At 47.0% G+C, this 13,801-nt stretch overlaps 3 protein-coding genes across 3 annotated transcripts; 1 reads left to right on the top strand and 2 right to left on the bottom strand.

Moving 5' to 3' along the window:
• Nucleotides 1-5,921: 5,921 nt before the first annotated feature.
• Nucleotides 5,922-8,140, top strand: N7537_006391 (uncharacterized protein; the record flags this gene model as incomplete). The annotated part of the gene is made up of 5 exons (XM_056897448.1): nt 5,922-6,139; nt 6,262-6,654; nt 6,708-7,121; nt 7,176-7,405; nt 7,482-8,140. The coding sequence occupies 5 exons, from the start codon at nt 5,922-5,924 to the stop codon at nt 8,138-8,140; spliced, it is 1,914 nt and encodes a 637-aa protein (XP_056753233.1).
• Nucleotides 8,141-8,617: 477 nt separating this feature from the next.
• Nucleotides 8,618-10,655, bottom strand: N7537_006390 (alpha-amylase; the record flags this gene model as incomplete). Its single annotated transcript, XM_056897447.1, has 9 exons — nt 8,618-8,899; nt 8,986-9,226; nt 9,308-9,454; nt 9,521-9,683; nt 9,760-9,988; nt 10,052-10,160; nt 10,224-10,339; nt 10,391-10,429; nt 10,497-10,655. 9 exons carry the CDS (start codon nt 10,653-10,655, stop codon nt 8,618-8,620), a joined length of 1,485 nt encoding a protein of 494 aa, XP_056753232.1.
• Nucleotides 10,656-11,848: 1,193 nt separating this feature from the next.
• On the bottom strand, nt 11,849-13,557 carry N7537_006389 (uncharacterized protein; the record flags this gene model as incomplete). Its single annotated transcript, XM_056897446.1, has 4 exons — nt 11,849-12,035; nt 12,092-12,227; nt 12,309-12,575; nt 13,530-13,557. 4 exons carry the CDS (start codon nt 13,555-13,557, stop codon nt 11,849-11,851), a joined length of 618 nt encoding a protein of 205 aa, XP_056753231.1.
• Between the last annotated feature and the right edge of the window lie 244 nt (nt 13,558-13,801).

Here is a 13,801-nt window from a genome sequence, read left to right as displayed (position 1 = left end):
TAATCAATAGTGTCGCTTAGCCTGGGTGTGACGACATTTTTGACATTTGCATTCTTACTTTTTAGGGGATCTTCGGCCGGGATCCTGATTTATTGTGGACTAGCGTTATACTCTGTAGACGAGATAGCCGCTTGTACTCCGTACTCTTTTCTATAATAGTAGCTACAATACAATATATACAGACCGTCTTTTCAATGCTATACGTAAGTATGTGGGCTTGCGACCCGTGGATGTGCTTGTGGGTTCATGGGGAGTGTGGGCTCTTCTGTGCCTACCATTAAAAGGTCCGATGCGGCTTATTCGTTTGTTGTGAGCGATGGCATTGCTGGCCACGTTCTAAAATATTTTTTTGCATGCTTATTATTGGGATAACTAGTCACGGAGTACATATATCTACAGAATTCACGATTATATTACATGGCGCAAACCACCTGGGCACTACTCCGTACCAACCAAGGATCAACCAAGTGCTTATCTATTGACCTACCAATCCCAACCATCAGTGATATGCAGCTATGCACATTATGTGCTCATAGAGATGATATATCTATAGTATCAAGTCACACCTCCAACTGTACCACAGACATCTCCTGACCAACACAGATCTGCAAGGGTAAAAGCAAGCAGCACAGAAATGCATCAGCCAGTCCTTGTGCACAAAATATTTATGACCTAGCCCACTGAGTTGTGTATGTTACACATGCAATGTCGTGAAGAAAAGCAAAGGAGAATATTTGAGATGCCAGGCATCAGATATGCTGTCAATGCATATCAGTTCTCGAGTATCCAGAAGCTCGTGCATCTCATTTAGACACACTAATGCACACTTCATGTGACTGACGTCAAACTGCCTTGGTATTAAGCATGGAATCTGACCTACCTTCCAGTTGATGAGTCTATTCTAGTGGATTACCTATCCAGGTAACTTGGTCCGTGAGCATATCAGTCTGAATAATGTCTATCAGTTGGGATCTCTGGTTGTAAACTGTTACTAGTATATCCTGCGATGCACAAATTATACTTCTCTTTTAGCTTTGTGGTATAGCCGTTATATCTCCTATGTTTAGAGTTAGTATCCTTTTTTTTTTTTCTTTTTTCTTTTTTCTTTTTTCTTTTCGTTTTTCTTTCAGTCTTGCTTTTGCTACTACCATCGTGAATATCCACCAATATATGAGTCTATTGGAAATTCGATATTCATGCAGTTGGTATGTCTACCTTGGCTATTCTTAGGTTATGTGGAAATTATGTGCCTCAGAAGAAATAGGTCCTACATATTGAACTTGTTGCTTGTCTTTTTGAAGGGCTGTTTTCAAAAATGACTGTGTTATTTCAGCTCATCCTACCTAACGGGCGTACTCTACTACGTCGCAATGGAGGGTAAGAAGAATAACTAAGGTAGATATAGATGACGAATCTACCTACTGCCATGGAGACAAAAAGAGAGGTCTGATTACCTGCAGAGAAGCAAGAAAACCCTTGCTGCCTTGCTAGCTAGATGTCTGTGCACCAATACCTTATTATTACTCTGTTATTATGTCTGGTTCCTATAGGAATGCTGCCACTATTCCCCTGCTCTAAAGCTAAATGGTTTCTTTTACAACAGCATGTTGAACAAAACTACCTTGAACAAACCGTTACATTGCACGAGGCTGTGCAACATATAAGCTAAATAGTATATGTGCTTAAGCTGATCTTGTGTGGTGTCCAGCTAAGGTTCAATCATATTTCCTACGAAGGTCTTATGTTTCACTGGACTCACCTGGTTCGATCATTTCGATCATTGCTTTTGTTCTTTTGGGCCCCATCAGGACAACGTTCCTCCAGCTTTGGCTATTTGTGACAGCTTTTTCTCATAGTGTCAATTTCCAACTATTCGAACACGCAACACATTACGTCTTCCATACATAGCACTCACGTAGGCTGAGAGAGTTCCTACTAGTCACAACCCTCTCTACTCGACACATTGATTATATCCATTCCCTATCCAACTCCACGCTCCATTCATCAAAACCGGCAATATTTCAATTTCTGTGCAGTCACTAACCTTGTCTCTATATTATCACCACGGAGCTAGTCGAGACACATGACCAGATCAAGAACCAACCAACCCAATTCATCTAAAAAGCGATAAAAAAACTCCCCACAACAACGAGAGATATTACTGAACATAGAAATACCCAGCCAGATTCAAAGAATAGCCTCTACAATCCTTAGCTTGAAATTATGCTTGTAACAGCTTTGGCACACAAAGTCACGTGAATAATAAGCGGACATAAGCGAGGATAAGCGCGTTTAAGCGAGCCCCACATTGAATTCGCTTGTAGCGCACATTTTAAAAATATACAATAACAGCTTGGCCGGCTGGCCCAATGGCAAGGCGCTTGACTACGAATCAAGAGATTGCAGGTTCGATCCCTGCGTCGGTCAATCCTTTTTTGTTTTTTTCGGTTCTCAAAAATCTGAAACGAATGTTTGGGGCCGCGTAAACACGGGTGGACGAGGGAGGTTGGACCCAGAAGGCCCTCACTCAATAATCGCCAGATCCATGCAGCATTGGCAGAATCAATGTTCTCTTTTTCTTGACTCTGTCATACATATTCCAGTGGCAGAGAAGAAAACCAAAAATGCAAGCAAGGCGACGAGAGCAGAAAAGGCGAGAGATCGTGGTCCCACGGAGATAGGCGTCGTGGGCAGCAGGGTAGTTGAATGACGAAAAGCCTCACACACAAGGCGAATTGTAGACAAATTGCGTAGAAACAGGGAACCTAAGCATTGGAGGAACAGTCTGAGCATGTGAAACCAGAGAGCATAAGTCAAGGGCGAATGACGAGCCTCCCAAATGATATTCCTGATCAGCTGCAATGTACACGTGTATACTGCACGTTGTAGACATAATCTAACAGTCCTCCAAGCGCTCAGGCGGGGACGCAATCTAAAAGAACTGCAGGTTATGTACATATGGAGTCGACATACATACCCAGAAACTTAGTTTCTAAATGATAGCTTATCCTGCGGTAAGCCGGAAACGCCACGGACTTTTCAGAGTTAGAACGCTCCGGGTCTTACGGCACTATGGAGTAGGGAGTACATGACTAGTCGATAACAGGCACCGGGGTCTCGGGGCTTTTGGGATCCCGGAGGTCCTTTTGTTGATGCTAGCGACAAAATCGTGAACGAGGGATGGGGGTCCAAGCTCAAAGCTTATGCATCCCAAACAGGACATTGCGTTGTTAAGCGCAATAGAGCTCTATAGTACGGTGAATTTGTACTATAAATCAATCAAAAATGCTATAGATGCTATACATAATGCCTGTTAGTTCTAGACACGGGTGGGTCGGGTCGAGATATCTATATTGATCACCACAAACATGTGCTCGCTCGCCTCTTGAAATAAGATAGAGGGATATTATTTCGTACGGAATACATATCCAACGGTCAGAAAATGATTCTTATCTTTGAAACATACCTAGCTATTCCCTGCAAGTATGCAAGTAAATCAGTCAAGAACCATGTCTGCTTCGTAGGCCCCAAGTCAAAATTCGTCTAGTTTGCGTGCCCCTCGGAAATTTAGACCCAAGCCGTGTGGTTTCATAGCAATTATTCATTGGATGATCCATGGCCAGACGGTCCTGCAGGGGCTATGCAGAGAAGCAAGAAGGAAGAAGGAAAGGGGGGGAAACCTTCAGCTAACGAATAAGATATTGGTTAGTTGTGCAGCTTGATCTGACTGTATTGCGCTGTTGACCCCTCGTCGATGTACAACATATCACGCCCATCGTAAGAGGGGCTACCTGTGAGTTTCCACTTACACGCCATGACTGAAGGTTTGCCACAGTATTACTGTGCCGTTGAGAAGCGGGCAGTATACGTTCTCAGTATCATTATCCGAAACACGATGAAGTGATCGGCGTTCTCTCAAAAGATCTTCCTCTAGACTCTGGAAGGGTCCTTCTCCGAACCTGGAAAGATAATGGAAATGCGCAGAACCTTGTTTATCACCTAATCAAAGCCGTAACTATAACCACGCCCATGCCGGTGATGCCAACCATGCTCACATTCTAGGCGTTCGAGGCGCATCGCCAAAGCTTAGGCATAGCTTGACCGGGCCATTCCGCTACGACCAATCCAAATTTACGCAACAATAAACTCAAGCGATACTCGGATAATGCAGCTTAATCTGGGGTTCCGATAACAAGTCAAGCCGAGGTGAATGTCGGCTAGTTCATTGTCAAAGGGCTGTCTGTGGACCACCTAACGCTTACCCCAGAATGTTCAACAAACCAAGCAAGACCAATTCAACGTTTAATCAGGATAACAGTACGGATACGTATACGGTATATATTGAACGATTCGAACTGACCGCTTCTTTATCCGAGCTTCCCGCGTTCAAGGTCTAAGACAAGAGCACTAACAGCCGGAAGGGTCGGCGCTACTCCCTCTGCATGAAATTTATATTGCACTCGGATAGAGTGGATCCCTCAAAAGGTGCGAAAAAAAAACGAAAAAAAAAGAAAGAACAAAAAGAAACCTCGGTTGGTATTCTCGGGTGACTGCTATATATTCTTCCGCATTGCCACTCAGGGTTGCGCGATTAGCAAGTTTCACGATAAATGAGAACATGCTAAGATTACACCCCTGATATTTAACTTGGCGAGGTCGAACAAGCCCAACGTTAATTATCAAGATTTTCGAACATTTCAAGAACATCATTTGATTCTTACTTCCAGTGCGATCGGCTGTCAATGATATGAATGATATGAATACATAATTGTCCATGGAGACTCTTCGTATTTTGCCTTTTACCTAAGGCTAAGACATAATTAAAATAGAGAAAGGGGCCCCAGGAGATTGTGAGATCCAATAGAAATCAGCTGGAGGACACGGCTGAAAACCCACGATATCCTAAAGGATAAGACCCGTGGACAAGGCTAAATAAGAACCAGCTAATAGGGCCAGGGCATTAAACGGGCAAGATACCCGTTGTTAAGCGGGCCCGAAAGTTACAAGGTCACATCGCTGCGATCTCGCTATCCTGATAGCCATTTCGTTTTGAGACATTGCACATGTTAACCAATAATTGCCGACTTATCCTGGTTTGCCTGTTGTCCCTCTCCACTTGGATCCTGTTGGATCCTGATCCTCCCTCCCCACTTGAGATCACTACCAAATCATACTAAAGAGTCTATAGTTTTCATTCTAGATCCTTGTCTTGACTTATATTGGAAATGTCCGAGCAAGACGACGACGCAAAGAAGTTGATTGACATAGATAGGGAAAAAAGAAAAAAAGGGGAAAGGACCTCATGATAACCTCGGACATCAAGTAAGAACGAGGCAAAGAATTCCAACGCAAAAAGACGTTTCTGGTATACTCCATATCGGTCGTGCCACTCAAGACCCAAGCCCCCTCCCTCTCAGACCCCCTCTCCTACGGTTCTCGTCGGGGAAATTGGGTCAGGGGGGTAGCCTATGCGACATTATCAACCCCTCTTAAAACAGAAAAAAACAAAAAAGCATGCACCGACAATCGCTACCCTTCTAGAAGCCAACGGGATGTTTTCAGATTGGTGGATGCATATTCGATTACCCCAGGTCCGCTCATGGTCCGCTATAATCCATGAACGGAACGTACCTGCGCGGAGTTTCGATATCGTCAGTAATCGGCCTCTTGTCGCAATTGGCTAAAATTCCACGCTCAGCCTTCTAATCTGGTTGACCCGCTATTATAAGGCTTGGATCTCCCTGATAAACACCAAATGATCTTCAGGATTTTGATTTTGGCCTTCTGTGAAGGGTCCAATTGTTGACCATTAAGCCTTTCCCCCCCTCTTTCTACTCTTCTTCTCATTCCCTTTCGATCAACCATAGATCTAAACAGTACACATTACCTACAATACCCACAGTAACCATTCAACATCCAATATGACGAGAACCGGCCCTCCAAATAATCATATCTCATGGGAATCCAAGAGGATTATTCCAGAGGATGGCAGCAGAATCGACTCGGTCGCGTGCCAAGATGTCAGACCCAAGGGGCGCATTCGACGATCAATGACTGCTTGTAATACCTGTCGCAAGCTCAAGACTCGCTGTGATGTCGACCCACGTGGCCATGCTTGTCGTCGCTGTTTGTCACTTAGGTTGGTTCTCTTTTTATTCTGTGTTTCGCATATACCCGAATTTTTTGCTGTTTTTTGCTGTTTTTTGTGCTGTTTTTGGAATCGCCGGTTTCTCTAAATGCTAACTATGTGTCATAAAAAAGGCTTGAATGCGAGCTCCCTGAGACAACAGAACGCTTCCAGGACAATGCATCCACCTGGTCCGACGCCACCGCTATACCATCGATCGAAGAAAGGCTTGTCTCTCTCGAAAGGGGTATGGGGGAGATGATACATCTGATGCGGCAGATGGTGAACCGCTCCCCCAGCATGCCCTGCAGCCCAACCTTACAAACTAGAAACAACAGCCTAGATGGGGCATCTTCAAGTGATAGCATGTCCCCGTCTTTTTATCCGCTCAAGCCAGCGCAAATAATTCGGGATTTGCAAACCGAATGTTTCGGCGAAAGAGATCATTTCTCCGATGCCGACATCCTCGGCGACATCGTCACCCAGGGCATCGTAGATTCCAAGCTTTCGGTGAAATTGATTGAACTGTGTGTTTGATTGTGTGTTTGTCACTAGACCTCCCTGCTAATGATCGTGCCAGTTTCGTCGAATATTTCGGCCATTGGGTATCAATAAATCATTCATCCTGCATTCAGCGGTCAAATACACTTCTTTTCAACACTGCATGTCTATTGGCTTCGCGATATCTGCCCGGTCTATCTCAACATACCGTCCGCGATATATCAATCTGTGTACAACATGCCGTGGCAAAGGTGTTGTGGAAGCCCCCGCCCATGACAAGCGATATGCTACAGGCCTTGACATTGCTTTGTCTATACTCTACTTCCGTTCATAAAGAAGGACTTATGGATGACTGGTTACTGAGCGGGATCTCAATCAACCATGCCCTCATCTCATTTAACTTCCTCAATACCTTGCCAGGAGACAATTTAAATCCAGACGAGCTACTTGCTCAGTTGCGTCTGTGGAATACACTCTGCTCAACCCAGCTACAGTATGTTCTGTTCAGGAACCCCGTCAGATATACAATCTAACACCAACCCAACAGCTCTGCTCTCGCGAATGGCCGCACAGTCAACATCCAACAACAATACATCAACCAATGCCCCCGCATCCTAGAACACGCAGCTGCCACACCAGAAGACGGAAGAATCGTCGCGGAAATTCAACTATATCGCATCGCTCTCCGACTCCAACACAACCAGCCCCGCGTCCAATTCGCAGAAACTGAATACGAAGAACTGGAGCGCTGGAAAATGGAATGGGCACATCTCTTAAGTACATCGCTCCTCCACTCTATCCCACCCCCCCCCCCTCCTCAAAAATATCAATCTAACAACCATACCACCAACAGCCACCAGCGAAGACTCAACTCTCAACCTAAATCTCTGGTTCTGTCAACTCCTCCTCCACCGAACAGCCGCCCGCCTCCAACCGGACAACGAGCGCCTCATCCCAGAAATATGCGGCACCGCCCGCCTAATAATAACCCAATTCCTCCAAACGCGCTTCACCACCGCACCCGCTCTAATCGATCACGTCTACTTCATCGTCGGCTACGCCGCCCTCACTCTATGCGACTATACGCTCTCCGATGCACTAATCAGCCAAGTCCGCGGCTTCCTACTGCACCTCGCGCCCGGCGGCGACAACCTCTCATATCGGATCGCGTGTATTGTCGGCGAAGTGCAGCGGCGGTACTCGGAGACAACTAATGTTGTGGCTGCGGGATCGCATTCGTCGTCGTCGCCGGTCGCCGACGTCAAGAACGTGCAGATGTTCAGCCCGTCGCAACATAATCGTTCCGGTATGGATATCTCGCAGCTTATGTCTAGCGCGGAGGGCTTGGATTCCCTGGTTGAGGGGTATAATTGTCTGGAGCAAATGATGCCTGGTTATGCGGCTTCGCAGCCTGCGTTTGAGGCGCCGGATTTATTCCATTCTCCTACGACTGGTACTACCGGTGGAGCTATGCCTATTGGTCTAGTGCCCAGGGCTTTGCATGATTGGTGATGAGATTATGCGGTTGGGTTTATGGGGTTAGGTTTTTCTTCTTCTTCTGTTTATAGATTATTGGGGTTGGTGCATGTTGATAATGAGCTTTCATCTGTTGGGACTCGGGTGTTGTGTTGTATTCTTTTGTAGTGGAGGATCGTAATAGCAAAAGCACGAATGGAAATGGTTATGACTTGTTCAACTGCAACCGACTTCTTTGGTCCGTTGGTTTTATCTACTAAAGTAGTAAATCTTTACATATAGTTGGATTCAAAATGCATGGTTATTCAGCTTGAACTCTCATCTCTACAATCTAAATAACAAAAAAACGGTATGATATGATCCATTCAAAAGGAAGTATAAAAACACAAATCAATTCATATATACACTTTCCCCTATTGTCAAAGCAAAGGGAAGAAAGATCTATCAAGCTCTCGGAAGAGGAAAAGGGGCGATCAGGCCTCGGCCCGACCACCGATACGCCGAAGCCGAAGTCTACGAGCACAGAGTCGAGCCCTCAAGCAAAGATGTGGGGAGCAGAATCCTGGGCGCTCCACCTGACATGGGAACAGACACCTTCCCGCTCTCACCGGCAGTAACATTAGTACAGGACACAACTTCGGTCAACTTCGCACCAGACGCGAATCCAGTATCGGGAATCGAAACCGAGTACTCTTTCCCACTTGCACCGAGATTTGATAGGACAGTGATTGTCTGCCCACCGGCATAGCCCTTCCGCATGGCGATGGTGCTGTCGTCTTTGTAGATGGGGTAGTTCTGTGAGGACCGAGTTAGCTTTTTATCCAGACTTCTTTTGCTTTTTCCTTTTTTTTTATCGAACATAGAGAGAGAGAGACACGTACCTGGTAAATAGTATAATTGGTACCCTTAGCAATGGCCTGATTTCTAGCACTATTGGCCGTCGCAATAAGCTTGTACAGCTCGCTGTCTGTGTCAAATCCGGACAACCACAGAGCTTCGCGATTAGCTGGGTCCGCGCCACCACTATAGTGCTGCTCCTGTCCTGCATAAATGATAGGAATGCCATCTGTCATGATGGTGAATGTGGCTGCATTCTTGGCGAGGGCCATGTCATCAGTGACGCTGGGTTCCCGAAGGGAGAAATTAGCTTCTAGCCGTACGGAATGGACTCTTATCCGTTGATTAAATGTAATTTCCACTTACGAGGCAAAGCGAGGATTATCGTGGTTCTCCGCGAAGTTTCCGAGAAGGGTTGGGTCCTTGCAGGTCGATTTCACGGTGTTGATCATGTTGTATAGGTCGGTCATGCTTCCAGAGGTAGATTGGAAGGCTTTGAGGAGAGGATAGTAACTATTTGCATGAATTAGCATCGGTTCTCCGTGTGTATCTGGTAAACTTCACGGGCAAGGATCTCACATTGGGTAGTTGAGCACTCCGTCCATTACCTCCTGGTATGGACAAGTATAATCAACATCGCCATCAAGGACCTCGCCTACACAGTAGACGCCCGCGGCTTTGTTGTAGCCGGGCCAGAAATCTTTCTGGACGTGTTTGACTGTGTCGACGCGGAGACCATCGACTATATATTGGTTAGTTTCTGGATATGATGATATATATTTTGCTGAGGCAGGGGGGTTTGAAGGAAAACAACTTACTCGAGTAGTTGGAAACCAAAGATCCAACCCAATCATACCACATATTTTGCACCTGCGTACTCTGGGTATCCAGATCTGGCAGGGAAACCGTGTTATCGCCAAGCCAGCAGTTCTGCGCCATAGTGTCGTTGTTGTAATCGGTGATTGGGCAGTAGGGGTGGAAATACTTCGCATCGTTGAAGGGGTTGAATTTGGTATAATCTACGTCGGTACCTGCGCCATCGTAGCCCTTTTTATCCAATACATGTCAGTCTTAGCCCGGATGATTGGAGATGTCGATGATTTCATTTACCATGTGGTTTGCTACTACATCGACCATGAGATACATGTCGCGTTTATGCAAAGCTGCAGCGAGGGCCTTGAGATCGTCTGCGGTTCCGTAGTTCGAGTTGAGAGCATAGCTTAAATTGGGTCAGTAAGGAGGCAGGCTTTAAGTGTCGTCTTTTCGGCTTTGTGATACTCACGCGTCCTGCTGCCAGTATCCGTGATAGGCCTCTCCATATGGGGTGTCCTCAGGCAATTGACCGGTCACAGGAGTGATCCAAATGGCCGTAAAGCCCATTCCTTGGATGTAATCTAGCTAAGAGATTGGTTAGTTGGAAGATATAAGAAGGATTAGAGCATTACCGACCTTATCTATGATTCCTTGCCAGGTTCCGCCACAGTATTTCTATCCAGTGAGTATACAGTCAGCTCTGTCACCATGTTACAAGAGTCGATATAGATTGAAAACTTACTCTATCAGCGGTATCACAGGCAGCAGTAGTCGAGCCATCCGTTCGGGAAAAGCGATCAGTGAGCAAGAAGTAGATCGACTGTGATCGCCATTCAGCTGGAGTGGCAGCAATGGCAGTGCTAACCAAGCCAGCAAGCCAAGCAAATCGTGCGAGAACCATCTTGTAGATATTCCAGCGCCAGTAACTCAAGTAAAGCAGAGGAAAGTCGTTTAGCAAAGGGGTATTTCAATAAAAGGTGCTGCAAGGGGTTCGATATTAATACCCCAGAAAAAGCCATGCATACAACGGCAGACGGACGGAAAAACCAGAGACCAGTAGCCATTGAAATCGGACTCCGGGAGGGAATATGGCTTAAGCCGATAAACGCCAAAAGCCCCGATGAAGATCTTCACAGATGCATCCGGTTAAATAAAGAAGTAAAAGAGAAGAAAAGAAAAGAAATCCAGTCAAAATGCCTGTCCACAGCCACAGCAGAATCAAAGACGGGAACTAAGGAATAGAGAGAGAGGAATCTGTAATCTGTATGGTCGAGAACTCCATTAATTGACAAATAATCTCCCTAAACAGAAATTCCACTATCCTTCACATCTAACTCGTCAGATCCCGATTTCCCCCAGCCCTGTCGGGAAAAAGCAAAGCTGCAATAGTAATGATTAGCGGATCACAAGGCTAGCGCACTGCATGTGCGAAATTAAAATGATCCCCGCCGAAGCCCCTGACACAAGCTTTGATCGAATCAACGTGCGGGGGCCCGTACGCCAAATTTGCCGGGATGAGGGGATGGAGAGGGGTTGCAATGGGTCATTGGCTCGTTTTAAATGATGTCGATCTTTTACCTAGGTGATACTTTCGGGTTTTAGTCGGGGATGAGTAGATATTCAGAATCTCAGTAGATGCTGCTAGGATTATTTGGGGTATGTCCTCCGTCGTATGATGGGAAACCCCGAGGCATAGTAGAGATATGATGACGCGTATGTGTATGGGCTTCATAATTCGGGCCGACATGGGAGATTGCAATCTGTGCATCTTTAAATGGGCCATTTGGGGTAGCGGGGGTTGTGCGGTTCTCCACTCAGCTGAAGTAAGGTTAAACAGGGTCACCGGGACTGACAATGGATGCTCGCTCTTTTGATAGTAAGTAGGACGAAAACAAGACAACTAGGAGATGCTAGGAAGGGAGAAATTATACAACAGAAGTCCATTATTGCTGTAAATGAATAGAGGTGAATCTGACTGCCGCTGGGATAAACTATAGAGAAGACAGCAGCTTTGCATGTGAAAGGAATACCACAGTCTACTACTTACCACTTTAAAGTCCAATTCCCATTGAAAGCACCATCCCCAGTCAACTTTTACAGCCCACCAACAGACAACACATGTGATGTAGCATTATAGTGCACCCCAGAAGCCGGCACAGGTTCACCATTAAACTTGACAGCGCCAGGCTTCTTAGACACACCGAGAATAGTAACAGTAGCGAGAGGATTTGACTCCTCCCAGTCACCTTTTGCCCTGGCACTTAAGCTGGACCCCTTGACCCTGAAAGTAACATCAAGCGTCTCATCAGGAGATTGCTCTCTCCATCATCGAGATACAACTGCCCAGAGGCAGCACCACTGGCACCAAGGGCGACGAGCAAAGACCAGGGCATGCCACGCGCCTCCTTCGTAGTCAAAGCTGGCTCCTGCGTCGGCAAGACGGTGCCTCCACCCACAAAAACGTGGACATGGCCTAGCAGAGCAGGGATAGTGGTGTTGACGCTGGAATTTGCGTTCACAGCTGTCTGAGTGTACTAGTCGCACTAGACCTCACCGTGCTTGAGGCTAGGGAAGACGCCCTTGATGGAGGTGGCTTGCGGAGCGAGCACGTCGAGGCGGTCATTAGCAAGATACTCGATGGAAATTTCCAAGGAGTCTACATCGGTGCCATAGACATTGTGTGGCTTTCGGCTAGTGTCAGAGTAACGATCAAGGCCTAACGGAGTCCCGGTACCCGCCGAACGTGGCTGGCGGTCGCGGCCGGAAGATCGATTGTAATTTGTCCCAGGTCGTAGGACTACGCGGGGCTGTTGCAGCGCCGCTGGAAGTGGTGTCAACTGTAACGGTTCCTAGGCTGTTGATGTTGCCCAGGTGAACTCTAGAGTCTGGGGACGAATGTCCTGTAGGGCACCTCCGATCGTCGGGTTTGGGCTCCTAGGAAAGCCGTTGAGTACGTCGGCCGGTAGCTTTCCTGTTTGTCAGGCGAAGTCCTTTGACGCCTTCTTAAGAGGACGTCTCGATTCGAGGGTCCAATCCGCCGGGTATAGCGAGTTTGGGTTCGGAGCCTTAGGGAGGCGAGGCTTATGACACTGGGTTGTAAAGAAACGGACCTTAGATGTGGCCGTAGGGCTGACGTCAATTGTATAAATGGCACGAGTAGGGGAAACTGTGACGTTAGTCAACGGTTCCTACCGATACCCTAAGATGGGTCGGTGGTTACTCAACGGATTGCTCGCCGGATTGCTCGCCGCCCTCGGCACACCCTCGACGCGCATACCCCCAAACCATCGCAATATATCTGGGTTCACAAAATTCCGCAACGCCTCTTCGCACAGATCGAAGCAGACCTTGAACTCTTCCCAGGTGTTCGTGTGACAGTGGCGCACGCCGAGTCCTCTGTGTTATTAAAAGTTTTACCGGGACGGCAACACGAACGCATAGTCTGCAATTTTAGCACTATCGTTCTTGGCTATCTACATTCTATGGGCTTGTCCTTGCAAAACGGAGATTTTACCGGCCAAGGCGCGGAATGAACCCCTGGAGTTGTATCTAGCAAGGAGCCAGATTGGGCATTCGGTCCGTACGATGCCCGTGTCGATTCGGCCGCCGACGAGTATCCCTCCCTCGTTCTTGAGGTTGGGGCTTCTGAAAGTTTGGACCAACTCCGCCAGGATGCCCGTTGGTGGTATGCCAATACAAACCAAGAAACTAAACTTGTCATATTGATTAACGTGACAACCAATAATCCGTACCGCGTCGATTTTGGGGTTTGGACTGAGGTTTTCGACCAGTCCGCTGTCCATTCAACGCGAAGTCGTCCGACAACAGGCCTTTAATGTACCCAAAGAGTGTCGTTACAGAACGGGGTGGTGACAGGCTCCCCTTTGATCCTCGATTTCGCCACTCTCATGCACCGAGCGCCGCAGGTCGGTGAGCACGACATTTCTTTAGGGCGCTGCGGATTTAGGGCTTGTCGGTGCCCGACGGCGCTGCACCCCCCTGTGACCACCCAGTGGACTCAATCAAGAGCTTTTCTCTGGCTAAAGC

This window comes from Penicillium hordei (genome assembly GCF_028827395.1).
Source record: "Penicillium hordei strain IBT 12815 chromosome Unknown utg000003l_segment0_segment0, whole genome shotgun sequence".
Taxonomy (NCBI): Eukaryota; Fungi; Ascomycota; class Eurotiomycetes; order Eurotiales; family Aspergillaceae; genus Penicillium; species Penicillium hordei.
This window is presented reverse-complemented; position numbering and strand designations above follow the sequence as displayed.